The sequence below is a fragment of the Pituophis catenifer genome, unplaced genomic scaffold, assembly GCF_029215685.1.
Source record: "Pituophis catenifer annectens isolate HBS135680 unplaced genomic scaffold, rPitCat1.0.hap2 SCAF_2, whole genome shotgun sequence".
NCBI classification, from domain to species: Eukaryota; Metazoa; Chordata; class Lepidosauria; order Squamata; family Colubridae; genus Pituophis; species Pituophis catenifer.
The window spans coordinates 17,057,906-17,085,731 of NW_027256882.1; the positions used below are offsets into that span (position 1 = coordinate 17,057,906).

Below are 27,826 nucleotides of genomic sequence, written 5' to 3' on the forward strand. Positions count from 1 at the left end.
ATCATCCTTTCCCCAATGCATCATCAATGACATTATCATCCAACTACATATGTTAATTATCCAATCATTGATATCCTACTAATCTATTATAATCAGTGACCAGTATACATACTTACCAAACACACACATAGATATACATACTGTATATAAGAAAATGTACAAATGAAATCTTAATGAAATGTCTATATTAAAGCTGCCATCCCTTTTTTTCTTATAAGATATGCCTTACATTGTGAAGTCCTAGTTGCTACAAATCAGATACTTTTCTAATGGCTTTTGTTTATGTATTTATCTGTATTAGGAAATTATATTTTTTTTTCTTGATGCTTTGTATCTTTAAATAAGTTCAAAATAGTTTTGTCTATCAATTGGTATAAATATATTATCCAAAAATCATGATTTCCCACCTCTACTTTTCCATACTACAGAAAACATAGAAGAATAGATGACCAAGGACTAATTACTATTTAGTGAGTTTTATGGGGAACATTGAACATTATTGAATACAATAGTAAGACATTTTTTATCCAGATAATTTTTTAAAAAATATTTTATTAATTTTTTGATAAACACAAAACCAAAAACATACATACAAATATATATATATATATATATATATATATATATATATATATATATATATGTATGTATGTATGTATGTATGTATGTATGTATGCATGCATGCATGTATGTATGTATACACACACACACACACACACACACACACACAAAGATACAAAAAAAAGAACATTTTTTATGTGGAATTGTGTCCATTTACAAAACTTATCACTATAAACTACTTATGCTCTATATATTTTACTTCATCAAATTTTGTTATGTCTGAGCCTATTTCATCTTTCTCTTTTTAATCCATTTGTACCATTTCTCCCATGATACATAATACTCCAAGTCTGTCATTCCTTTCAATTCCAATGTTAGTTTGTCCATTTCAGCACAGTCATAATTTTTTTTAATTATTTGACCCTTGGAGGGTGTCTTTATATTTTTCCAACATTGCACAAAAGCCAATCTTGCCGTTGTTGTTATATGTAGAATCATATGTCTTGTCTTTTTATGGTAGGTTTTTCCCATTATTCCCAGGAGGTATAGTTCCGGTACAAATTCCAGTTGAGCACCTGTTATTTCTTACAACCATTTTTTTTATTGTTTTCCAGTATTTTTTTGATTCTGGACACAGCCACCATGAATGGGAGAAGGTACCCTGCTTCTGTCCACATTTCCAACAATTTGGGGCCAAATTTGGGTATATTTTTGCCAATCTTGAGGGAGCCAAATGCCAGCAGTTTTATCCAGATAATTATCATACCATCCAGCCATCACTTAACTAGATTCCTAATCTCATCAAAAATTGTTTTACTGAAATCAAGTTATATCACCAGCAATTTCATAATCTATTTAGGAAATGTAATAAGATGGAGCCCCTATGGAAGGATCGGATAAAAGGGGGAAGCCCACAGCTGTATAATGTAAGAGAAAAAAGTGAGAAAGGATTTGCCTAAATTTTCAGGCTGAAAAAAAGGTTGGTAGGAAAATTGTACATTCAGAATTGCAAAATTCTGTCAATGTAGCATTTAAAGTAAAGTAGAATTACCTCATCTGTCCATCTTTCATGTCTGGTTTACCTGGAACAACATCAGCCTCACAAATTTCTTCCTGACAAATCCATGCTTTCTGGTAATCACCCTGTTGTTTTTAAGGGCTTTATGAATAATCTCTGCATTTATTTGTTTGTTCAATTTATTTGTGACCCAGTCTAGAATGTTCCCTATACTTTACCAATTTTATCATTTTTTAATCTTATCAATTTATATATATATTGTCAACATACGGTTGACAAATTTTGCTGAACCTTTTTGTTTCTCTTTTGAGGATACTGATAACACCTGTTTTCCCAACTCAAGATATTCGCAAGTGAGACAACTGTAGTAGATAGATTCAAATATGGAAAAAAAAATGTGTGGTAAAAAAAAAGAAACCAGGTTTCTGCTGTTAACATTTTTGGGTATTTCTCTTCTAGTTCCATCCATTTCTGAAGAAGAATGAGTTTTGCAATCTTTCCCACTTGAAACTGTATGTGGACCAAAATGGTGATGTGGCAGCAGATCTGAACATCATAAGCATGATGGTTCTCGCCAAGGAGGATCCCATTACAGAGCAACTAGGCAGTTTTGAAAGACAGAAACTTATTATCGACCAAGATGCTTTTTCACAGCTAAAGTTGCTCAACAAGGTGGGTGAAATATTGGTGTCTCTTCTCTGTTTTCCAAAGCCTTGAGACACATTTCAAGTGGCTAAGCCTATTCACCAAATACAATGACCGCCAGTGAGAATTGAATGTGGGAAGTAGAACCCTTATAGTTTTCTTAAATGGCTTGGGAGGCTTCAGTACAATTGACTTGTACTGTTCTTGTACTGTGTTCTTCATTTTCAAATTGATTCAGCTATGTCCAACGTGGGATGCTGAGTTTATTTATTTATTTTTATTTTTTATTTATTTATTTGTCAAGTACGTATTAGATAATCTATATAAGTATAAGCATGGATTGAATACTTAAAAGGAACACAAATAAAAGGAACATTAGGAGCGGGACGGTAGGCACGCTGTGCTCTTATGCACAGCATGCCTATCTTATAGACCTCTTATAGACCTCTTAGGAATGGGGAGAGGTCAACAGTAGACAGTCTTAGGTTAAAATTTGGGGGGGGGTTGGGATGAAACCACAGAGTCAGGTAGTGCATTCCAGGCATTGACCACTCTGTTGCTGAAGTCGTATTTTCTGCAATCTAGAGATTCACTTTAAGTTTGTATCTATTGTGTGCTCGTGTATTGTCGTGGTTGAAGCTGAAGTAGTAATTGACAGGTAGGGCATTGTAGCAAATAATATTATGAGCTACACTTAGGTCAGACTGAAGGCAAAGTTTTAATTCTTTAGGACACAAATCATGGCTATTCTGTGTCCCCTGCGCAACCTGTTATCTGTACAAATCTGGTGAAAGGGGACATCCTTTCCAGGTGATGCATTGGTTAGAATTTAGTCTTGCCAGCTAATACTGCCCACAGCCAGGAGTTCAGTCCTGTCTGGTTCAAGGTTGACTCAGTCTTCCATCCTTCCGAGGTCAGTAAAATGAGGAGCCAGATTGTTGGGGGCAATATGCTGACTCTGTAAACCAATTGTCTGGTGGCTCAGCAGACTGATAGCATTGTGATTAACACCAGCTGTCTGCAATTACTGTAAGTTCGAATCTCACCAGGCTCAAGGTTGACTCAGCTTTCTATCCTTTCTAAGGTAGGTAAATTGAGGACCCAGTTTGTGGGGGCAATAAGCTGACTTTGTATAAAATATACAAAAGTATGAAGGCTATTGCTTAATGCATTGTAAGCCGCCCTGAGTCTCCGGAGAAGGGCAGCATATAAATCAAATTAAAAAAAAAATGAGAATGCTGTGAGGCACTGTGAAGTGGTATATAGGTCTAAGTGCTATTACCATCAAATGCTGGGGATTTTGGTGTTGATAGCATCAACTTGTCTTGTTTCCTTGCCTTAGATTAGCAAAATAGAATGAAACTTTTTTTTGTCCAATGCCCAAATTCCCAGTGGGGTAAAAGAGGCAAGGATTATTCTTGAGTACTTGACTAATGTTCATGTCTACCTCCATTTTTCATTGATGGTTACTTCTCATTTTCATTGGTGGTTAGTTCTAACATAATTGATTTGGCATTCCTTGTTTTTCTGCTTAGTCTCTGCCTCAGTCCAAATGTGTGGAAAATTGCCGTCCTGGATTTTTCAAGCAGGTTCAGAAAGGGGAGCCAATTTGCTGCTATGATTGTGTTCGTTGTCCAGAGGGGACCATCTCCACTCAGGAAGGTGAGTGACATCACAGAAAAGGTACTGGATTCATCAAGAGCACTTTGATCAATGAAGTGGTGGGATTCAAATAATTTAACAACCGGTTCTCTACCCTAATGACCGGCTGGGTGGGCGTGGCCATGGTGGGAATGACTAAGGGGTGTGCCAGGCAGCACTTGGCATCCTTCAGACCCCGGGAACAAAAATGGGACATGGGGACGCTGCACCCGCATACCCCATTTTGGGCCTAGTAGGCCTCCCTGCAGCCTCCTGAGAGCAAAAATGGGCTGCAGGGATGGAGGCATGCCGCACCCTCCCGTGCCCCATTTTTGGCCTAGTAGGCTTCCTTGCAACCAACCCTCTGGGAGCAAAAACAGGCTGCAGGGGTGTGTGGCCAGTGATGAAATGTAAAATTTGTTACTACCGGTTCTGTGGGTGTGGCTTGGTGTGTGTGGGGTAATGTGACTGAGTGGACGTGGCTAACTTTATATTTTTTACCTTTTAAAAGCATTTTTTCTACAACCTCTTAGGCTGAAGAGGTTGTTTTAAAAGCCTCTGACGATCCTAGCTGAGTTGCCTGATTGGCAGAGGCTTTTTTTTTTTAAAAAAAAAAAACATTTTTTCTACAACCTCTTCGGCCGAAGATGTTGCAGAAAAAATGCTTTTAAAAGCCTCTGACGATCCCAGCTGAGCCGCATGATCATCAGAGGCTTTTTTTTTACTTTTAAAAGTATTTTTTCAGCTGAAGAGGTTGTAGAAAAAATGCTTTTAAAAATAAAATAAAAAAAGCTTCTGATGATTGCATGGCTCAGCTGGGCATGGGGTGGGGGAGGGATTTTGCTACCGGTTCTCCGAACCACCCACCTCTATCGCTACCGGATTGGGCGATCCGGTCTGAACCAGGAGCATTTCACCCCTGAGCGAAATGGGGGGACTTCACGGGGAAGGACTTCCCTTCCAGAAGTCCCCCTGGTGCCCCGTTTTTGGCCTAGTAGGCCTCCCTGCACTTACCTAGGAGCCAAAACAGGAAGCATGGGGACTTCTAGAAGGGACAGGGAGGGAAGGGGCCATCCAGAAATTTAACAACCGGTTCGGCTGAAGTGGTACAGACTAGTTGAATCCCACCACTGGATCAATGGACTTTTTAAATGAGAGTCATCTAAGGTTAACAATTTTGTGGATCTTAATTTTCAAGCTGCCCAATTTCTCCCATAATGGGAGGAATAAGAAAAAGACTTTGAAGGATGAAGTAGAAAGAGACAGAAGAACATAGTGGGTTATGCAAGATTACTTGTGTCAGAGGAAACCTCTTTCCTATTTGCCAGTTTGGAACGGTCCTTGTATGTTCACCTTTCTTAGGAACATCTGAATTGTTTGAAATTTAGGAATGGTTTCAGGTCAATGGCTTTTGCTCATCCAACCCAGTTTATATTACAGGCCAAAAGATATATCAATCAATCAATTGATGAATCAGTCAATCTTTATCAAGGTCATGGAACCACATAAGCAGAAAGATCTAATTCAGGACCCCTGGAGAAAGAGTGTTTGGGTTCAAGGGACAAGAGAAATACACGCAAAGACTCATGAAGAGATTAGGTGCAGGGGTGGGTTCTACTTACGTTTACTACCGCAACGGGGCCGCACACATGCTCTTATTTATTTATTTATTTATTTATTTATTTATTTATTTATTTATTTATTCGATTTATATGCCGCCCTTCTCCGGAGACTCAGGGCGGCTTACAATGCATTAAGCAATAGCCTTCATACTTTTGTATAAACCTGCTTAGTAGGGCTTTTGGCCCCCCCAAGCAGTGTTCTTTTTTATACAAAGTCAGCTTATTGCCCCCACAATCCAGCTCCTCATTTTACCTACCTCAAAAGGATGGAAGGCTGAGTCAACCTTGAGCCTGGTGAGATTTGAACTTGCAATAATTGCAGGCAGCTGGTGCTACTTAATAGCACTTTAGTCTGCTGCACCGCCAAGGCTCTTTATGCACAAGTGCAGAAGCTTCTGCACATTGATGACATCAGGGTCAGTGGGTGAAGCCTCCTGCCAGTTTTACTACTGATTCTATAGAACTGGTGTGAACCGGGGGCAACCCACCACTGGTTAGGTCTGAAAGAAAGCATGTAAATTAAATTTACAATTATTAGGGGTAAAATTTATCTTTTTTTCCTAATGCTTTAATTTTCCATGTTATGGATTAACAGATAAAACACAAATATTGTTTATAGCCCAGGTTAACAATCCCATATTCAGAAGAACCCCCATCATGGAGTCCTTGGTTGGACTGCTCCTGCATCTTCCCTTTTCTTCTTATCTTTACAACTTTTTTGGATATTAAACAATGAAATTCAAACAGTAATAACAGCCACCAAAAAAAAAAAAAAGAGGAATATAGTTGTGTTTCTAAAAGGGAAAAAAAAGTCTTACCTCCATTATTGGGATTAAAAGGAACTAGGTCTAAGAGAAAGCAGGGAGGAAAGAAAAATAATTAATCAATCAACCTACATAATATCTATTTATACCAATGTGGAACTCATTCAGTCTTTAAACAGTTATTAAATCTAGAAATTATGGTAATAGATTGCTGCTGCTTCTGATTTTTAGAAGCTAAGGTTATTGCAAAGAAAGATAATACTGTATTTTTCAGAGTATAAGATGCACCTTTCCCCCCCCCTAAAAGGCGGTAAAAATTTAGGTGTCTTATACACCGCATGTAGCCCCACCCACCCACTGGCCCCCACCCTTTGGCCTCTGCCTCGCAGCAGTTACCTCCTTGCAAGCAAACAGCAAGAAAAAACAGCTCCTTTTAGCTTTAGCACAGCCTTAATAGCACAAGTAGATTGGATCAGCCTCCCGACTCTCAACTGATTTGCTCTCAGCTGTTTTGTGCAGGGCTCTGCTGCTTGCTGCAAAGAGGTAAATTGCTGGAGCAGATTTTTTTTCCTTGTGCTAATCAAGCTATGCTGAAAACGAAAATTAAAGTAAAGCAGGCTGTTTGCTGTTTGCTGCAATGAGGCAAAATTGCTCAGAGGCAGAGGCAGATTTCTTTTTCTTCATTTCCTCACCAAAAAAGGTAGGTGCGTTTTATACTCCAGTGTGTTTTATACTGTGAAAAATACGGTAGCTCCTTTCTTGAATTTCTTCAGCAATTAATTTTCCCTAAAATCCCGGTTTACAAGTTTATTTACTCTTTTTTTAAAAATTTGATTTATATGCCATCCTTCTCCGGAGACTCAGGGTGGCTTACAATGCGTTTAAAATATATTGGCTGCCAATCTTACCACAAGGTATCAAATTTATATTGCTGCCATTCCAGACAATGGGTCTCTGGGTGTCATCCAATTGAAACAACAATTGAATCTTGTACAAGACAGGGTTAAATCTATAATACATTAAATACCAAGATTGAAGAAGAGAATACATCAAGATGTTACATATGATGCAACCAGTGCACAGGGCCCTGGTACCATGAGATGACCAGGCCTGTTAAAAGAATACCATTTAAAGAATTATTATCAATGGTACTGGTAATCTGACCAGAGGAAGCTCCAACTGGACTGATTGGTTAACATGACCTAAGACAGAGGTGGACAACTATGGCCCTTTTATGACTTGTGGACTTCAATTCCCAGAATTCCTGAGCTAACATGGCTGGCTCAGGAATTCTGAGAGTTGAAGTCCACAAGTCATAAAAGGCCCATAGTTGCCCACCCCTGACCTAAGACACCTGAGGGGGGTGGGAAATTTCTATTCTTTTAACTACCATAAAGTGCAGAAATTACTGAGAGTTAGCTTCACCTTTCGACTTGCTGATATGATGTATTCAATAAAAGGCCTTTTGAGCCTCACTGAAGCCTCAGAGTCCTGATTGGATTGGCTTCATTACTTGGAAGCATGACACATGTCTTTTCTGTTGCAATTCCTGCCCTGTTGAACACCTTAACCTTGAATTACCACAGCCTTTTAAAATTCTGGAGATCTGGTTCTTCTCCCAGGCATTGGGATAAGGGAAGGTTAGGGAAGGTTGAGAAGGTGGTGGGTTGAATCAGTGAAGGGTAGTTGTGACAACAAGTTTTTCTCTTTTTGGTGCTTGTTGTTATAGCTGTATATATTAAAGGATTATTTCTGGGATGTTCACTGTCCAAAGTTTGCTTTAAGATGGTCAGACCGAAAATGTTATATATACGTATGCAGGGTCATATTAACTATGGCTTCCCTGTCTCTCAGTATCAGCTATTATTTATTTTGTATGGTATAACAGAATACAGCATTAATGAATATGGTTCACAAAAGCATCAAAAAGTGCCCTTGAGATGATGCAGTTCTTGCAGGGAACTTTCTAAGGGGATATTCCATCACAATATGAGGTAAGGTTCATGGGATATTCCTCACAGTCACAGTAAGTATTATCAAGCTGTCCTCATTTGATTTTTTTTTTCAACATTTTTTTTTTCAACCAACATGCTGTGGTTGGTCAGTATCATCTGACAGCCAAGGAAGATCTTTCTTGAAAGGTGAAAAGAGATGTAAATGAAATATTACTTTCTGTTTTCTCAGATATTGAAAAATGCACCAAGTGCCCAGATGATCAATATCCAACCGAGAGCAGAGTCCAATGTATCCCAAAAAGAATAACCTTCCTCTCCTATGAAGAACCTCTGGGCATCATCCTGGTGTCCATTGCCCTATTCTTGTTCCTATCCACAGGATTCATTTTAATCATATTCATTAAATACTTAGAAACTCCCATTGTCAAAGCCAACAACCGGGACCTCTCCTACATTCTCCTGGTCTCTCTCTTGCTTTGCTTCTTGTCCTCCTTTTTCTTCATTGGACAACCAAGGAAAGCCACCTGTCTTCTCCGACAAACAGTGTTCAGCATTGTCTTCTCAATAGCTGTGTCATCTGTGTTGGCCAAAACTATCACGGTGGTGCTGGCATTCTTAGCCTCAAAACCAGGGAACAAAGTAAGAAGATGGTTGGGGAAGAGGTTGGCCAATTTCATCATCCTTTCTGGTTCTGCTGGCCAAATTTTCATCTGTGCCTCATGGCTTGGAATTTCTCCTCCATTCCCTGACTCTGACTTGCATTCCCAGCCTGGAGAGATCATCCTTCAATGCAATGAAGGCTCTGTCACCATGTTTTATGTTGTCCTTGGCTATATGTGTTTCCTAGCTGCCATTTGCTTCACTGTAGCTTTCCTGTCCAGGAATCTGCCTGGGGCCTTCAATGAAGCCAAGCTGATCACCTTCAGCATGCTGGTCTTCTGCAGTGTCTGGGTCTCCTTCGTGCCCACCTACCTGAGCACCAAAGGAAAGTCCATGGTGATTGTTCAGGTCTTCTCCATCTTGGCCTCCAGTGCTGGACTGTTGGGTTGCATCTTTTTCCCCAAATGCTACATTATAATCTTGAGGCCAGATCTAAACTCTAAGGAACATCTAATGATAAAAATAGGGAAATGACTGTGATATTGTTTCTTAGGCGCGTAACATTTATTTTTTTCATTGCAATTACTGGGCTTTTGTATACTTCCTTTGCATCCATGTGACAATTAAGGTTATTTAAAACAGAAGGAAATAAACATATAAAGAATGTAAGACTAATGAAATTAAATTCCAACATTATCATCAAACAGTAAAATAAATAAAATAAAATAATTAAAATTGTCATGCATCCAGGGATGAAGCTAAGAAATAAGATATTAAATAATATTAAATAATATATTAAGTAAAGAGTAGAATATAAGAGACAAGACTCCCCAAAGAGAGAGGGATGGAGTCTTTTGCCTGAGGTTTTCTTGAATATCAAATTCTAAATCTGTGGGAACATGGTCACTTTCTCTGTGACTTTCTCTTGAAAGTAGGTGTGAGCAGTGGAGCTGGGTGTCAAGATCATGTAGATGACCCCACTTTCAACACTCTGGATATCTACACCAGACATTTTTGGAGGTGTTAGGTGACTTCATAGACCTTATGGGACCTCAGAGTTCCATGACTCTGTGTTCAGTCATAACTATCCTAACATCCTTTCTGGACATGTCCAAAAACTAGTGATCCTGCTACAAAACAGCACCTGAAAGGCTCAACATCTTCTTTGAAGACCTGATCCAGATAAGAAAATGTAAAACAGTCATGAATCATATTGGTGTCCTATCCAAACAAGCCATATGATCCCTTTGTATCCCAAATGTGAAGCTTTCAGCATTCACCTATGTGAATGGGGAAATCATCTAAGATAGAAAATTATAGGAAGTAACCTGGTTTGACCCTCTGCTTACGTGCAGAAGGCTTTGCGCATGCGCAGAGGGTTCAAAATTGCACGTGATGCACGCACGCACTTCCGAACTGGTAGGGAAGGTAAGTAGATTTCACCCATGATCTGGAGGTCCATTCTCTGCTCCTCCCTACTGTACTTAATATATATTCTGTACATACTATATATAAGAAAGGAGAAAGGGGAACCATCCTTCTCTCTGCCACCTTAATCATAACCGGAACTGTATTTGGAATAAAACTTCTCTGTGCATTCTGATGTTTTATGCAAGACATCTCTTTCTGTTGATTTTTCCATTTGATCTTTTTTGATCAGTTCCAAGAGCAGGGTCACAGTTCTCAGCCATTCCAATGGCCTAAGGTCCCCTGTAATACACAGGGATCACTATTAAGCATTACATGTCATTTCCAGCAAAGAGAAGAGGGGGAACCCAGTCTCTTCTATCAACTGTCACTCCTCAGAATGTTGCTGCAGCCAACTGTCACTAACTGGAATCTTGACTCTGTTGCTAGGCAACTAACCTAATGGAACCTTCATTCTGCTCTTTGTAGGCTAGAGTCTATGCCTTGGACCATCGTTCTCTATATGTGTTTCTTGAAGGATGGCCATATATATAGATGGACAACAATATATATATTGCTGTCATCCCTGGTCACAAGACAAAAATTGTGAATCCCACTTTTGACACCAGTTTCTCTGGAATCAAAACACTGGATTCAAAGCAAATAATCAGAGCTCGCTGCCGTGTTTATTACGAAGTATGTACCAAGAATGGAGTCTTCTTCAAAATAGCCAGAAATGCCTTCAAACAAAGAGATGCACCCATATTATACTCTTGTCAGGCCTGGAAGCCATCTTTTTCATTGGATCTTCATGCCTGCCGCATTTACTACTTTTGGAAACTGGGAGAGGGGGTTGTTTGGAGCCAGGGTGATATGTAGTCATAATAACATTCCTTTCTCAAGGACATCTTGCCCTGCACCTGGACAGCTGGAACTGGGAGGCATCTCCAGTTGGGACGGTGCTTTGATTGGACCATATGATGTAGGTGTTGGGCAGGGACTTGGATTTTCCTTTGGGTGGAGAAAACCTGGAAGCTTTCACATTCGGGTTTCCCCAGATGTGCCAATACGACATCTCTAATAAAATGGAACTTTGAGGAAACTCAAGCCTCACCCGTTGGGGGTGTTACTTGGAACCCTGACAACTCTTACATCCCAGTCATAATGCAATGGGGTTTTTATGTGATGTTTAAGGCTGTAAGTCACCCAGAGTTGCTTATGTGTGAATTGAGTATCCACATAAATTTATTTATTAAATAAATGTATCAATATTTATACATTTCAGAAAGGAGGGAGAAATTACACAAAAAAAGAGGAGAAAATTATCCGTTCAATTCATACATATTCATAAATAATTGGATAATCAATCTCAGGTTACTTCTTGCCTCCTGTTATCTGCAAAGAAAAATGGTGTTACTTAGAAGAAACATTTGCTTCTTCAGATTCAGGGATTGATACAGGAATATTCTGATAAAGCTTCCCACAGGTCACTATGACCTGCAGAGTCACATTCTTTATGTCTCCATTTGTCTACTAAAACAGGGGTCATCAACCTTTTGGACCTCAGGGACCACTACATTTATTTATTTATTTATTATTTATTAATCAAATTTCTATACCGCCCTACTCCCGAAGGACTCAGGGCAGTGAACAGCCAAGATAAAATACAGATAATACAAATATTAAAAAATCCCTTAAAATTATTAAATATTTTGGCCAAAACACAGATTAAAACACCCAATTTATAAAATCACGAATTAAAAAATTTAAAAGAGGAGAGTTAGGCCAGGCCAGACAGCTGAAATAGAAAAGTTTTGAGAGCACGGCGAAACGTGCGCAGGTCTGAGATCCTCCGTATCTCTGGGGGGAGCTCGTTCCAGATGGTAGGTGCCCCCACAGAGAAGGCTCTCCCCCTGGGGGCCACCAGCCGACACTGTTTGGCCGACGGCACCCTGAGGAGCCCCTCTCTATGGGAGCGTACTGGTCGGTGAGAGGCTATTGGTAGCAGAAGACGGTCTTGTAAATACCCCGGTCCGATGCCATGGAGCGCTCTAAAGGTGGTAACCAAAACCTTGAAGCGCACCCGGAAGACCACCGGGAGCCAGTGCAGCTCGCGCAGGAGGGGGGTCACATGGGAGCGCCACGTCGCTCCCATAACCACCCGCACGGCCGCATTCTGGACCAGCTGGAGCCTCAGGGTGCTCCTCAAGGGGAGCCCCATGCAGAGAGCATTGCAGTAGTCCAAGCGGGAAGTAACGAGAGCATGAGTGACCGTACTTAACGAGTCCCGATCCAGAAAGGGATGCAACTGGCGAATCAGGTGGACCTGATAAAAAGTCCCCCTGGCCATGGCCGTCATGTGCTCTTCTAAAGACAGCCGTGAGTCCAGGAGGACACCCAAGTTGCGAACCCTCTCCGTTCATAATTAAAATTCATAATTTTAAATCCCGCGGACCACTAATATGATCTGCCTAATGACTGCTGGGTGGGCATGGCTAGGTGGTCATGTGACTGGGTGGCCATGGCCAACTCAATGTCTCTCATGTTGAGGGGTGCCTCACTGACCTCTGCTCACCCCTCCCTTCCCAGCCACTCCTCGCCTGCCTGCCTGGGCTCATTAGGGACCCAACAGGAAGCAGTTGTTGGAGCTAAGCAGCCACCATGTGAAAGAGTTGGCAAAACAGCAGGCTCAGCTCAACTTGGATTGGACCAAGAAGGAGGCTCAGCAGAAGCACCTCACTGAGGACTATGAGCATAGGCTTTGCAAGCAGAGGGAAGACCTGTGGGAGTGCAAGGCCAGGTACCGGCGCCTGGAGGCTCAGCAGGCTGAGATGGTCAGCCAATTCCAGACCATGATGCAGTCCCACTGAAACAAGGCCCTCTGGTTCTTCATCATCAGCGGTGCTTCCCTCCAGCCCCACGCCAGGAGGCTGAAGCAGACCCCAAGTCGGAATTTCTGCCCCCCTCTGACCCATACAAAAAGACCCCAAAGGGGGAGACTTTCTGCAGCAATACAAACATTCATTGCATGTATCCGGCCCAGGGGCTGTAGTTTGAGGACCTCTCATTTAGTGCAATATAAAAAATGCAAATAATTTTTCTCACAGACCACCAGTGGTCCATGGACCACCAGTTGGTGACATCTCTACTAAAAAGATCCATTCATCTGGAAGCTGATATACCTACACTATTGTGACTAAAAGTAAGACTGGATGCACTGCTATTGGTTTCCTTAGGAATATAGAGGAATATAAATTGAAGAAGCTTTCAGAATAAGAAGAATACCTCCTCCCCAGGTATATCTTCCTGCCTTCATTCCCATATTTTTCTCCATTTTAAACAATGTTAGTGGTACTATTCATGCTTTGAATATTTTATTGTTTCTTCTTGTTTTTATTGATTATAAACTGCCTAAAGTCATCTTTAGGCAAGATAAGAAACATATAAGTTAACCACCCCACTGATGCCCTCGAAGTGATGTTCCACTGGAGGCCATGCGGGTCTGGATGGGGAGGAACAGGCTTCGACTCAACCCTTCCAAGACCGAAGTGGCTGTGGATACCGGCGTCCCGATATAGCCAGCTGGTGCCATCGCTGGCTATTGGGGGTGAGTCATTGACCCCCACAGAGGGGGCTCGCAATTTGGGTGTCCTCCTGGACACACGGCTGTCTTTAGAAGAGCATATGATGGCCGTGGTCAGGGTGGCTTTTTATCAGGTCCGCCTGAAACACCAGTTGCGCCCCTTTCTGGATCGGGACTCCTTGTGCACGGTCACTCATGCCCTGGTCACATCACGCCTAGACTACTGCAACGCTCTCTACATGGGGCTCCCCTTGAGGAGGACCCGGAGGCTCCAGCTGGTGCAGAATGCGGCCGCGCGGGTGATTTTGGGAGCGACGTGGCGCTCCCACATAACACCTCTCCTGCGCGAGCTGCATTGGCTCCCGGTGATCTTCCGGGTGCGCTTTAAGGTGTTGGTTCTCATCTTTAAAGTGCTCCATGGCTTAGGGCCAGGATATTTGCGAGACCGCCTGCTGCTATCGATAACCTCCCACCGGCCAATACGCTCTCACAAAGAGGGCCTCCTCAGGGTGCCGTCGGTCAGGCAATGTCGGCTGGTGGCCCCCAGGGGGAGAGCCTTCTCTGTGGGGGCACCCACCCTGTGGAACGAGCTGCCTCCTGGAATACGATTGATCCCGGACCTCCGAACCTTCCGTAAAGCCCTGAAGATGTTTTTATTCCACCAAGCTGGCCTAGCCTAAATGGTTTTTAATTGGGATTTTAAATTTTATGGATTTGGGGGTTTTAAATTAGGAAGCTAATGATTTAATTTTTTTTAATTATCTTAACTTTTGTATTTGTATGTTTTTTAATTTTGGCTGTTCACCACCCTGAGTCCCCTCTGGGAGAAGGGCGGTATACAAATTAAATAAATAAATAAATAAATAAATAAATAAATAAATAAATAAATAAATAAATAAATAAATAAATAAATAAATAAATAAAAAAAATAAATAAATAAATAAATATTAAATGGTCAAAAACTGTTAATGGAGACTACTAAATGCCATTTTTGAAAAATAACAAATTTGTAAAAGTCATTTTTTTCTATATTATTTTAACATGGTTAGTTTCATTTCAGCAGAGCAGATTGGTTTCAGTTTCTCTGCACAGACACAGAAGCTGCAGACTAAGACACACCCTGACTCCAGTCTGTCTCAGCTCCCAAACACCCCTCATTGGCTAACTTAGTTGCTATGCCTATACATTGGCTGACCTTGTTACCATGTCCTATTCCAGTTGATGAATATACTCTGACAGAATAGGTAGGAGTTATCTTTAACTTGCTGTGTAACTTAGTAATTGGAATGTATTTTCCATTTACTGAAAGTTGGATTCAGAGAAAAGGTTTCAAGAAGGAGAATAAGATTGTGGGAGTAGCTAAAAGGGCCCAAGGTAAGACAAAGACAAGAATGGAGTAGAAGCAGGTAGGGGAAGAACCTGGGATTCTTCAGAGTCTTCCTGATTTAATAGAAGAAAAGAGATGTCCTAGAAAGGAGAAAGCTTTATGTAAAAGAACCTGTGACAAATTGAAATGGAGAAGAAAAACATTCAAATATTACCTATTGAACAAATGTACATTTGTTTATATTAGCTGGAATAAGTGTACAGACATGAGCATAATGATGTGGGAAGAATTATAATAGTTCCTTGTATTTGATAGAAGATATGAATTATGCCCACTTTGACTATCTGAAGGAGTCAAAGAACTTCAGATCTACATATTTCTAAATGGAAAATGGTTGAATGGATGGAATTCTTATACCTCCTTTCCTTTGCATCTCAAAAAGACTTGTTAAAGAAAATTCCATCAAAATGATTCAATCAAATAGGCACCTAAAGGACCGCAAAAGCAATCTATCCTTTGCAACAGGCTGATATCCATGTCCTCATTGCCGTATCTCATTTCAAACACCCTGAGACAAAAAAGAGAACTTGATGCAGCCTCCTAAGAGCACATAACAAGCCACAGATGACAGCAGTCACTCTCTCTTTTCCCTTGGGGTCTTGGGGCACAGCCACAACCGAGGTGGCACATATTCAATCAAGATGGGGATTACTCCAGGGGTGAAATCTAAAATTTTTCCCTACCGGTTCTGTGGGTGTGGCTTGGTGGGGGGGTGTCCTGTGACTGAATGGGCGTGGCCAACTCAAACTCACTCACAGCCACGCCCACTCAGTCACAAGACCCCCTCCCACCAAGCCACACCCACAGAACCCGGTAGGAAAACTTTAAATTTCTATTCTGCCTGCGTGTCCTTACCTTTCTCCCGTGGCTCCGCCCACCTACCCAATTCCCTGGAGTCAGGGAATAAAACATTCCCCGACTCCTACTCCCACCTTTCTCCTGCAGCTGGTTGTCAGGGAAGGCAAGCGCCCGAAAGGTACCGGAGTCGCTCACTCTCCTTCTTGAATGAGCCACTCTGGTCCACGCGCCAGCTGTACAAGCGCACATCCAACCTGCTGTCAAATTAAATAAACTGTGTGCTTCCACAGCCGGCGCATGGACCAGAGTGGCTCATTCAAGAAGGAGAGTGAGCGACTCCGGTGTCTTTCGGGCGCTTGCCTTCCCTGATAGCCAGCTGCGGGAGAAAGGTGAGCAGTAGGAGTTGGGGAATGGTGCATCCCCCACTCTGGGGAAAGGGGTAGGTTGCTACCGGTTCTCCAAACCACCGGCCATCATCGCTACCTACTTGTCCGAACCGGTCCAAACCGGGAGCATTTCACCCCTGGATTACTCCTCTCTGGGCACAACCAGGCATCCCTGAGACATGTCAGAAAATATGATGGGTGAAACCAGCCTTGTTATCCATCATCCAAAAACAACAACCAGAATTCAGTATCACAAAACTTCTTGTAGAAAGACACTGAGATAAGAAGTCAAGATCTGTAAAATGGGAATAGATTAAAAAAAAAAAAAACAGATGTCCCCAAGGATGGCCCATCCTCTTTGTATCACCATCAGGGTGGCCTGCTGCCCCCTCTAACTAAATCCCCCAGTTCTCCCTTCTATGTCAAGGTGAACATCTCCAAACAAGAATCTTTCTGACAACTGACTGAGATAAACTAGGAACACAGGGATACCCAACAACCTCTTTCAAGATCTTGGCAGTCTTGGGAGGGGGATTACACATAGCCTCAGAGATGTGAAGGCCAAAAAGCTCCACTACCATGGAATACATCCACACAACCAGAAGAAGGGAATCCATTTCTCTTCAAACCAGTTTTTAGGTGGGTGTGGCACCGAATGGTGATGTGATCTGCCAGCAGCATGTGGAGCTGGCAGTGGAGTTGGACAGTGAAGAGGCTGGGGAGAACAATGGGCCAGTCCTTGCATCAGGGGAAGGCCCTGCTGAGGGCTCTGTGTTGGAGGCAGAGATGGGGCCAGGGCCATCTGGGAGTGATGAGCGGACTTCGGAGCCTCCAGAGGCAAATAGCAGAGAAGCAGAGGAACAGGAGGAGCCTGTTCCTAGTGCATGCACGCGAAGAGCTGCCAGAAGGCAAGAGCAGCTAAAGCAAAAGGACGACTCGGGAGTAAGGCCAGGAGATGATTGGCCCCTACCAGAAGGCTTAAAAGAGGAGCAACGGCTCTTGGGATCTTTGTAGGAAAGCAACATTGCTACATTTGTTTCTTGTCAGCATCTCTTGCTTCTGAACTTTTGCCAAGAAAAGCCTTTGGCAGGGTGCCAAAGAAGACAAAGGTTGCTGATAAGGTCAAAGGACTGTTTATGGAGAATTTGTTTTGGATATAATTTGGACTAAGCTGAGAATGAAGTAATTCTCAGCTGATCCAATAAAATATGTTTGTTTAGGACTGATTGTGTCTGGACCATTTGGGCCTAGGTCACAACAATTGCTGTCAAGGGGAAAAAAGATCTATTAGCCCTATATCTTTCTTCATATTTATACAATGATATAATCCAAAAATATTCAGTGTCCTCAACTTAGAGTGGCACCAAACTCCATGGTTCTGGGTGACCTTACTCAGCAGTCTCTCGAGAAAAGAGTCATTTTTTAGACATATCCTAACAGGACAGATCATAATTACCACGGACCTCTGCCCTCAGGGGTATACTGTATCTGTAATTTTTCACTAACATGCTGTACATCAGGAATAAATTCAGGATCCCCAGAGGAAAAGTTGCTTCTCACTGTAAGTATCACCATCCTGCTCTTTGAGATGTCTCCTTCTACTTCTCTAGTGACTGCCTATGATGTAATCATCAGACTGAAGCAGTGTGGAGGGCATCAGAAAAGGATAAATGCTTTTGGTCGCACTTTGTGTTATGTGAATTTTAGGACAGGCAGGGGCTATGCTGTTAAATGTCCTTTTCTCTCCTTTCCAGGTGAAGCCTGGTTTCTCTCTTAATTCTTCAGGGCTTTTAATTCTTCAACTCTTTTTGTTCTTGTTTAGAAACAGGAAGGGAATTGATTCAGCCCCATGAATTATGAACCTCCTACTTCTGCTTCTGATGCTACTGCTGCCCCAGCCAATCTCTGGGAAGCTTAGAATGAAATGTCCACTGACTCTGGAACACCAGGATGGAGAAAAACCATGGAGCTATTACAGACCAGGAGACCATCTCATTGCTGTTACCACCACTGGAACAAAAATATCTCCTATAATGTTCCCTTTCAATGCAGCTCCTTCTAGTCAGTCTAACTCGTAAGTCATTCAGGATAATGGAGTTGCATTCCCTTCATTTATAATTCTAACACCTCATTTTTCTTCCTTATTCCACTTATTCCAGATGGATATGGCAGCACCTCTCCTGTCTAATTTCCTAAATCATTTTGATTTCCATGCTTTCTTTGTCCACATTATTTTCCTCTCCCTGTTCAATTCTGAATTCATGACTTGAATGCTGATTTTTGTTTAAATTAGTGATTCTTGTAGTTTCTCCCTGCCCAGCTCAGTTCAAATACATCTACTCATAACAAAAAAAGACTAAGTGGCTTAGACTGAAAAGAAGTATTTTGTTAGTTCTGTTGATGATGATAATAACATGATCATATTTACAGCAGTTTGTAAGAGTTTATGTAATGCTCATTGAAAAATGTTATGCTTTATTTTGATTAGTCAAGCAAAAATATCTCAAAAATATAAAATATATTTTGCTATTAATGATGATAAAAATGAACATTCTTTTACAGTAGCATATCTTCTGATCGGTCTAAAATCCTACGCTTTATTTTCACTATTCAAGTGGTCAATAAGAATTCCCAACTCCTACAAAATCTCACATTTGGCTACAACATCCATGACAACTATCTGAACACTATTGGCACTTCAGATGCCTTGCTGGACATGCTCTCCACTGGAGAAGCCAATGTTCCCAACTACAGCTGTGGAAGGAAGGACAACCTTTTGGCTCTTATTGATGCAGCTGACAGGGACATCTCCATCCAGATGTCAACATTAGCAGACACCTACAAAGTCCCACAGGTTTGTGTGTGTGCCTTTCTATCTAGTAAAAAGAGTGAATCGGTAGGATGGGTAAGCAATAAATTCAACCATATCCATTCTAGGGCATTCAAGAGTTGCTTTCCTCCGTGGCCAGTGTAGGTATATTGTCTAGTGATGGATGGGATTGATACTGGGGAGGGGAAAAGCAGCAAAGCAGCCCTATCATCTCATGACACCATCCCCATTGCTTTGGGGGCTTCTACTGCACACTTGTGAAAGGAGAAGGTCTGCGTCAAAATCAAAATCCTTATATTAAAACAACCACACATAACATCTGTGGACAGAATTTAAAACTTACATAAAATATGCCTCTTTATTTGAACAAAACAATTCAACTGAATTTTCAAATGTGGGTCTGATTTCAGAAAAAAAGGGAGTGATAAAGAAATATGATTTGCATTCTTTATTCTGATCTTTTTATTACTTCGTTTCTGTTATTGTATTTTTTATCTTCCTAATATTCTGTCTGTATTATTAGCTAATCAAGAATACAATATTCTAATACTTTTATGAGAAGAAGGTTGGATTTATTGAAAGAATGACAGCATTGTTCATTGCTTTTTCAGATCAGTTATAATAGTGTTTCAGCGGCTCTGAGTGATAAAAGTCAATTCTCATTTTTTTACCTGATGCTTCCCCAAAAAGGGTTCCATTACCCAGGAATTGTCCAACTGCTCCTCCATTTCAGATGGACCTTGATTGGTCTCTTTGCTTCAGACACAGAGAATGGAGAGAATTCCATGAGGACATTGACTCCTTTGCTTGTCAGGAATGGAATTTGTGTTGTTATATCAGAACAATTTTCACCAACTGGACATACAGGACCCCTCAGGGATGTCATTTCCAAGTGGAGACAAGTCAATGTCTTTGTTCACATCGTAGAATATTTTTCTGTTTGGGACAGAATTCATCTTTTCCATTCAACACTTAAAAGTTTGCCAGAACCCACTGAAGGGAAAGTCTGGATAATTGCAGGCCTTGGGGAATTGCAAATAAAAAGACATATATTTCTGAAATATGTCCATAGTGTTTGGGCCTACAATTTCCAGTTGAAAAAAAGGCCAAAGGACAGTTCCTTTGAACCAGATCTCTCTGTGCAACCACAGTTTGGAGATCAATCTTTTCTCTGTTCTTTTTCAGAAGACATCATTTATGTCAAAGGCCGGAGAAGATGCACTCAGAAATCTCCACTGAAGACCAAAGTGGAAAGAAATAGAATCTGGAACCAATTTAACTACCATATTTACTCTTTGATGAATACTCTGGCCCATGCCTTGAGTGCTGCGTATTCCTCCATATCCAACAAGAGAAGAAAAGAGGGAGAAGAGAGGCTGGGGACTCAGAGGCTGCAGCCATGGCAGGTATGGGGTCCTGACAAAGATCCATCAAAGTTACTTTCTTTGGATAAGAAATACAAAGGGGAAAAGGAAACTATCTCAACCTTTTTGTGCTTCAAAAGGCCAACAGGTTTGGTCCATCTAATCACTTGTGGATAATTTTCGAAAGAGCGGGTACCATGATATATATATTTTGATCTTAAACAGTGTTGATTTTATAAAATATGTTGCATATTAAATAAACTCCTATCTTTTTGAATATATTTCATAGATTTGAAGGAGACCCTGAGACTTTCTAGCATAACCCCTCCTGTCTGCAAGAATCACAGTTAAAGTTTCTATAAGTGAAGGCTGCTGGGTCTTTGTATTAAAACAATCAGTGAAAGTTTAACTGAACTTTTCTTATTCACTGAATCAGCTCTAAAATTGTTCTTCTGTTTACGACGCTTTTCATCTCATTCAACCAGAATCTCCCCTCTTGTGACTGAGCTCAATTTCCATGTCCAACACTCTAGAATAACAGCAAACGTCTGTGTAACGTATTTCCAAAGCCTTTAATAAGATCTTTACTAGAACTTCATGTGATCTTGATTTGATCCCTCTATTAATGCAGCCTAGAATCTCCTTTTTTATTGATGTGCTGCCACACATTGTTGGCTCATATTATAACAGATTAAGAGAGTTGGAAGGAACCTTATAGGTCATCTATTCAAATCCCCTGCCCAAGCAGGAGAACCTATACCATTTCTGACAAATGGCAGTTCAATCTCTTCTTGAAAGCTTCCAGTAATGAAGTACCCACAACTTCTGAAGGCAAGCTGTTCCATTGGTTGATTGTTCTCACTGTCAAAAAAATTCTCCTTATTTCCAGGTTGAATTTCTCCTTGATCAGTTCCCATCCATTATTCCTTGTCTGCCCTTTGGGTGCCCTGGAAAATAGTTTGATCCCTTCCTCTCTGTGGTAACTCCTCAAATATTGGAAGACTTATATGTCACCATTGGTCCTTCACTAGACTAGCCATGCAACCGTTCTTCATATGTTTTAGCCTCCAGTCCCCAATTCATCTTAGTTGCTCTTCTCTGCACTTTTTCTAGAGTCTCAACATCTTTTTTATAGAGTGGTGACCAAAACTGGATACAATATTCTAGGTGTGGTCTTACTAAGGCTTTATAGAGTGGTATTAATACTTGATCTTGATTGTACCCTCTGTTAATGCAATTTAGGATTACATTGGGTTTTTTGGTTGCCGCCGCATACTGCTCACTCATATTTAACTAGTTGTCCACTAAGACTCCAAGATCCCTCTCACCATTACTGCTATTATTTATTTATTTATTTATTTATTTATTTATTTATTTATTTATTTATTTATTTATTTATTTATTTATTTATTTATTTATTTTGTCGCATTTCTATGCCGCCCAACTCCCAAGGGACTCTGGGTGGCTTACAACAAAGCATAAAACAATTATGCGAACAATCCCATAAAAAAAGTTAAAAGAAAACATTAAAACATTAAAACTTTAAAAACATTAAAACACATGCACTCCAATTCGTGGTCGGGTCTTGCAAGATCATTATAACAAGATCAACGGCACCAGGCCTGCCGGAAGAGCCAGGTTTTCACTGCTTTACGGAAGGCCAATAGGGTGGGTCTGGACCTCAGGAGGTAATTGGTTCCAGAGATCTGGGGAAGCCACAGAGAAGGCCCTCCCCCATGGGCCCGCCAGCCAACATTGTTTAGCTGACTGGACCCGGAGGAGACCGACTCTGTGGGATCTTACCTGTCACTGGGAGCTATGTGGTAGAAGGCGGTCTCTAAGATAGCCTGACCCTGAGCTATATAGGGCTTTCAAGGTAATGACCAACACCTTGAATTGCACCCAGAGACCAATAGGGAGCCAGTGCAGCTCGTGGAGAATTGGTGTAATGTGGGTGTATCTAGGCGCACTCACTAAGCCTGGTTTCACTCAGTCTATATGTCTTCTTTTGGTTTTTCTTGCCTAAGACTTTACTTTTCTCTACATTGAATTTCATTTTGTTAGATAGGCCCCAGTGTTCAAGTCTGTCAAGATCCTTCTGGATCTTGAGCCTATCTCCTAAGGTGTTAGCTATTCCTGCCAGTATCATCCACAAATTTGGTAAATTCCCCTTCTATCCCCTCATCTAAGTCATTTATGAAGCTATTAAAGAGTCTGGGTCTAAGACAGAATCTAGGTTACTGTTTTTTCTCCTTGGTTGGGTGGCCTGTAGTATACACCTGTGGCAATGTCATTCTTTTTTTTTCTATTATATTGACTCATATGCATTCTAAGAGGTTTTTTTCCTTTGGTTTTGTGCATTTCTGTAGCAGGATAGCAGTCCTTTACATACAGTGCAACTCCACTCCTCTTTTATGGGATCTGGTTTTTTTGACCAGTTTGTATCCTTCTATTACTATGTTCCCGTCATGGGTTTCATCCCATCACATTTCTGTAATGCCAACTATATCTTATCTACCTTCATGTATTAATAATTCAGGTTCCCTCTGTTTGTTCCCCAAATGTTGTGCGTTTGTATATAGGCACTTGAGATCTTTATGTCTGAATCTGGGTATGCTTCCTATGTGTCCTATTTGGTGTTTGAGTTTGTCTTCCTTCCCATCCCTCCTTACCTCATTATTTAACTTGCTTTCTAAGGGGTTTTGCTTGGAATTAGGTCCTGGAGATCCTAAAGATTGGTCACCCTCCCCCCTCAATTTTAGTTTAAAGCCCTCCTGATAAGATGAACCAGCCATTTTCTGAAAATATTCTTCCTAGTCTTTGGGAGGTGCAGCCCATCCCTTGCCAAAAACCCATCATGGAGGTAGTGCAGACCATGGTCCAGGAATCCAAAGTTTTTTTGGCCACAATAGCCCTTCAGCCATTTAAGTGATTCTCCACTAAGACTCCAAGATCTTTTTCACACTTACTGACATTAAGTCAAGTTTCACCTAGTCTGTACCTATACATTTGGTTTTTCTTGCCTACATGTAAAACTTTACTTTTATCTACATTCATTTTGTTAGATAGGGCTCAGTGTTCAAATCTGTCAAGATCCTTTTGGACCTTGAGCTTGTTCTCTGGGTGTTGGCTATTACTGCCAACTATATGATTGACAAATTTTATTTATTTTTATTTATTTTATTTGTCAAGCATATATATAAGATAACAGGTAAAAGGATAAACATCATTTGAATACATGAAAAGAGTAAGTAAAAAGGAATATTAGGACAGAGACGGTAGGCACGCTGGTGCACTTATGCATGCCCCTTACATACCTCTGAGGAATGGGGAGAGGTCAACAGTAGACTGTTTAAGGTTAAAGTTTTGGGGGTTTGGGGAAGAAACTACAGAGTTAGGTAGTGCATTCCAGGCATCGACCACTCTGTTACTGAAGTCATGTTTTCTGCAATCAAGTTTGGAATGGTTTACTTTGAGTTTGTATCTATTATTTGCTCGTGTATTGTTTTGGTTGAAGCTGAAGTAGTCATTGACAGGAAGAACATTGTGGCAGATAATTTAAGTACTACACTTAGGTCAGACTGAAGTTGCCGTAGTTCTAAATTGTCTAAGCCCAAAATTTGAAGTCTGGTGGCTTAAGGTATTTTATTGTGGTAGAGGAATGGAAGACTCTTCTCATAAAATATCTCTGGACTCTCTCGGTTATATTTATGTCCGATATGCAATGCGGGTTCCAGACAGATGAGCTGTATTCAAGAATTGGTCTAGCAAATGTTTTGTATGCTCTAGTTAATAGTACAAAATTACCAGAAAAGAAGCTATGCAAGATTAGGTTAACAACTCTTAGTGCCTTTTTGGCTATGTTGTTACAGTGGGCTCGAGGCACTTTTTTTTTTCTTTTTTTTTTTTTGCTGAACCTTTCTTTTTTTCCCTTTTGAGGACAGTGATAACACTTGTTCTCCCAACTCAGGATACTTGCAAGTGAGACAGAAAGTAGCAGAAAGACTCAAATCTGAAAATAATAATAATAATAATAATGTGGGATGGAAAAACCAAGGTTTCTGCTTTTAACATTCCTGGATATTTCTCTTCTAGTTCCATCCATTTCTGAAGAAGAATGAGTTTTGCAATCTTTCCCACATGAAACTGTACTTGGACCAAAATGGTGATGTGGCAGCAGATCTGAACATCATAAGCTTGATAGTTCTCTCCAGGGAGGATCCCATTAGAAAACAACTGGGGAGTTTTGAAAGACAGAGACTTATTATCAATCAAGATGCTCTTTCACAGCTAAAGTTGCTCAATAAGGTGTGTGAAACATTGGTGACTTTTCTCTGTTTTTCAATGCCTTGAGACACTTTTCAAGTGGCTAAGCCTATTCACCAATACAGTGAGAATTGAATGTGGGGAATAGAACAGGGGTGAAATTCAGCAGGTTCTGACAGGTTCTGGAGAACCAGTAGCAGAAATTTTGAGTAGTTCTGAGAACCGGCAAATACCACCTCTGGCCGGCCCCAGAGTGGGGTGGGAATGGAGATTTTGCAGTATCCTTCCCCTGCCACGCCCACCAAGCCACGCTCACCAAGTCACACCATGTCCACCAAGTCACGCCCACAGAACCATTAGTAAAAAAAAATGAATTCCACTAGTGGAATAGAACCCTTATAGTTTTCTTAAATGGCTTGGGATGCTGCAGTATAATTGGCAAGGTATCCTTCAGATGCTATACTATAGACCAGTGGTCCCCAACCTTTTTATCGCCGCGGCCCGCTGAGCGCGCGCAGGGGTGGGGGCACGGCCCAGGAGCTTTTGCGCAGGCCCATTGCGCACGGCCCAGGAGCCTTTGCGCTGCAGCGTTCCTGTCCCCCGGCCGCTGCGCGGCCCGGTGCCAGGTACTCCACGGCCCGGCACCGGTCCGCGGACCGGGGGTTGGGGACCACTGCTATAGACCATTGTTTCAAATTGATTCAGCCATGTCCTATGTGGGATGCTAGGTAATAATTCTTTAGGATGTATGGCTATTTTGTGTCCTAACATATTTCATTTGTCATTCCTTGTTTTTCTTCTTAGTCTCTGCCTCAGTCCAAATGTGTGGAAAATTGTCATCCTGGATTTTTCAAGCAAGCTTGAAAAGGAGAGCCAGTTTGCTGCTATGACTGTGTTCCTTGTCCAGAGGGAACCATCTCCACTCAGGAAGGTGAGTGACACCAAAAAAAAAGGCTACTAGATTCATCCAGAGCATTTTGATCAATGTGCATTTTAAAAGAGACATCTAAGGTTAACAATTTTGTGGTTCTCAATTTTCAAGGTGCCCAATTTATTCCCTAAAGGGAGGAATAAGAAAAAGATTTGGAGGGATGAGGCAGGAAGAGATAGAAGACCATGGTGGATCATACAAGACAATGTGCACCAGAGGAAATTTCTATTTTTTTGCCAGTATGGAGATGTCCTCTAAATAATGAAATACAAATAATTACAATAGCAACAAAAAAGGGATATAGTTGTGGTTCTAATAGGAAAGCTATATTTCCATATTGGTATTAAAAGGAAACCAATCTAAACAGAAATCAGGGAAAAAAGAGAACCAACTATGCAATTGTATTTCTTTCATATGCTGGAGCAGAATATAGCATTAATACATAAAGTTAGCAGAAAGAGCATATAAAGTGTCCATCAAACTATAAAACACCAGAGCAGTAAATTATTTAAAAAATGCATAATAGGAATGATGGGTACAATTATGAATAAAATTAAATTATGTATGAACAGTTACTAGAGTGGCTAAACCTATTGCTGGATATGTGGACCATTTAGCCATTGGGCAGCAATGCCCTTGAGATGATGTATTTCAAGCAGAGATCCAGAGAACCTTCTTAGGGGGCATTCCATCATAACATGATATAAAGTTTGTGGGATGATCCTACAGTCACAGTTAGTATTGTCAACCTGCCCCTTTGGGTTTTTCAATATTGGCACCTGCCATGGTTGGTCAGTATCATCTGACATCCAAAGAAGATCTTTCTTGAAAGGTGAAAAGAAAAGAAATATTACTTTCTGTTTTCTCAGATACTGAAAAATGCACCAAGTGCCCAGATGATCAATATCCAACTGAGACCAGAGTCCAATGTATCCCGAAAAGAATAAGCTTCATCTCCTATGAAGAACATCTGGGCATCATCCTGGTGTCCATTGCCCTACTCTTGTTCCTATTCACAGGATTCATTTTAATCATATTCCTTAAATACCTAGAAACTCCCATTGTCAAAGCCAACAACCGGGACCTCTCCTACATCCTCCTGGTCTCCCTCTTGCTTTGCTTCTTGTCCTCCTTTTTCTTCATTGGACGACCAAGGAAAGCCACCTGTCTTCTCCGACAAACAGTGTTCAGCATTGTCTTCTCAATAGCTGTGTCATCTGTGTTGGCCAAAACAATCACGGTGGTGCTGGCATTCTTAGCCTCAAAACCAGGGAACAAAGTGAGAAGATGGTTGGGGAAGAGCTTGGCCAATGCCATCATCCTTTCTGGTTCTGCTGGCCAAATTTTTGTCTGTGCCTTATGGCTGGGGATTTCTCCTCCATTCCCTGACTCTGACTTAAATTCCCAGCATGGAGCTATCATCCTTCAATGCAATGAAGGCTCTGTCACCATGTTTTATGTTGGCCTTGGCTATATGTGTTTCCTAGCTGCCATTTGCTTCACTGTAGCTTTCCTGGCCAGGAATCTCCCTGGGGCCTTCAATGAAGCCAAGCTGATCACCTTCAGCATGCTGGTCTTCTGCAGTGTTTGGATCTCCTTCTTGCCCACCTACCTGAGCACCAAAGGAAAGTCCATGGTGATTGTTCAGGTCTTCTCCATCTTGGCCTCCAGTGCTGGACTGCTGGGCTGCATCTTTTTCCCAAAGTGCTACATTATTATTCTGAGGCCAGATCTAAACACTAAGGAACATCTCATGATAAAAGGAGAAAAATGACAGTGAAATTGTTTCTTAGGCTTATCACATTTATTTTTTTCATTGCAGTTATTGGTGTTTTGTATTCTTCCTTTGAATCAATGTGACAATTAAGGCTATTTAAAACTGAAGGAAATAAACATATGAAGAGTATAATGTTAATGACATTAAATTCCAACATAATCCTCAATTAGTAAAAAAAACCAATTAGTAATAGAATTTGTCATACATCCAGGAATGAACAAGCTCAGAAATAAGACTCTCCTTCCAACAGGATTTTATGTGCTTTCCAGTTTTGTGCAAATACAATTCTAG

The 27,826-nt window shown here is 41.1% G+C and overlaps 1 protein-coding gene across 1 annotated transcript in view; it reads left to right on the top strand.

The window, feature by feature from the left end:
* Positions 1-27,826, top strand: part of LOC139309923 (vomeronasal type-2 receptor 26-like) — a 72,933-nt gene that overhangs the window by 26,476 nt on the left and 18,631 nt on the right. Inside the window, exons 3-8 of the mRNA XM_070934105.1 lie at positions 2,039-2,251; positions 3,760-3,886; positions 16,272-16,370; positions 18,983-19,221; positions 24,532-24,542; positions 25,632-25,758. Of these exons, the coding sequence (XP_070790206.1) occupies positions 2,039-2,251; positions 3,760-3,886; positions 16,272-16,370; positions 18,983-19,221; positions 24,532-24,542; positions 25,632-25,758 (816 nt within the window). The remainder of the gene's footprint in view (positions 1-2,038; positions 2,252-3,759; positions 3,887-16,271; positions 16,371-18,982; positions 19,222-24,531; positions 24,543-25,631; positions 25,759-27,826) is intronic.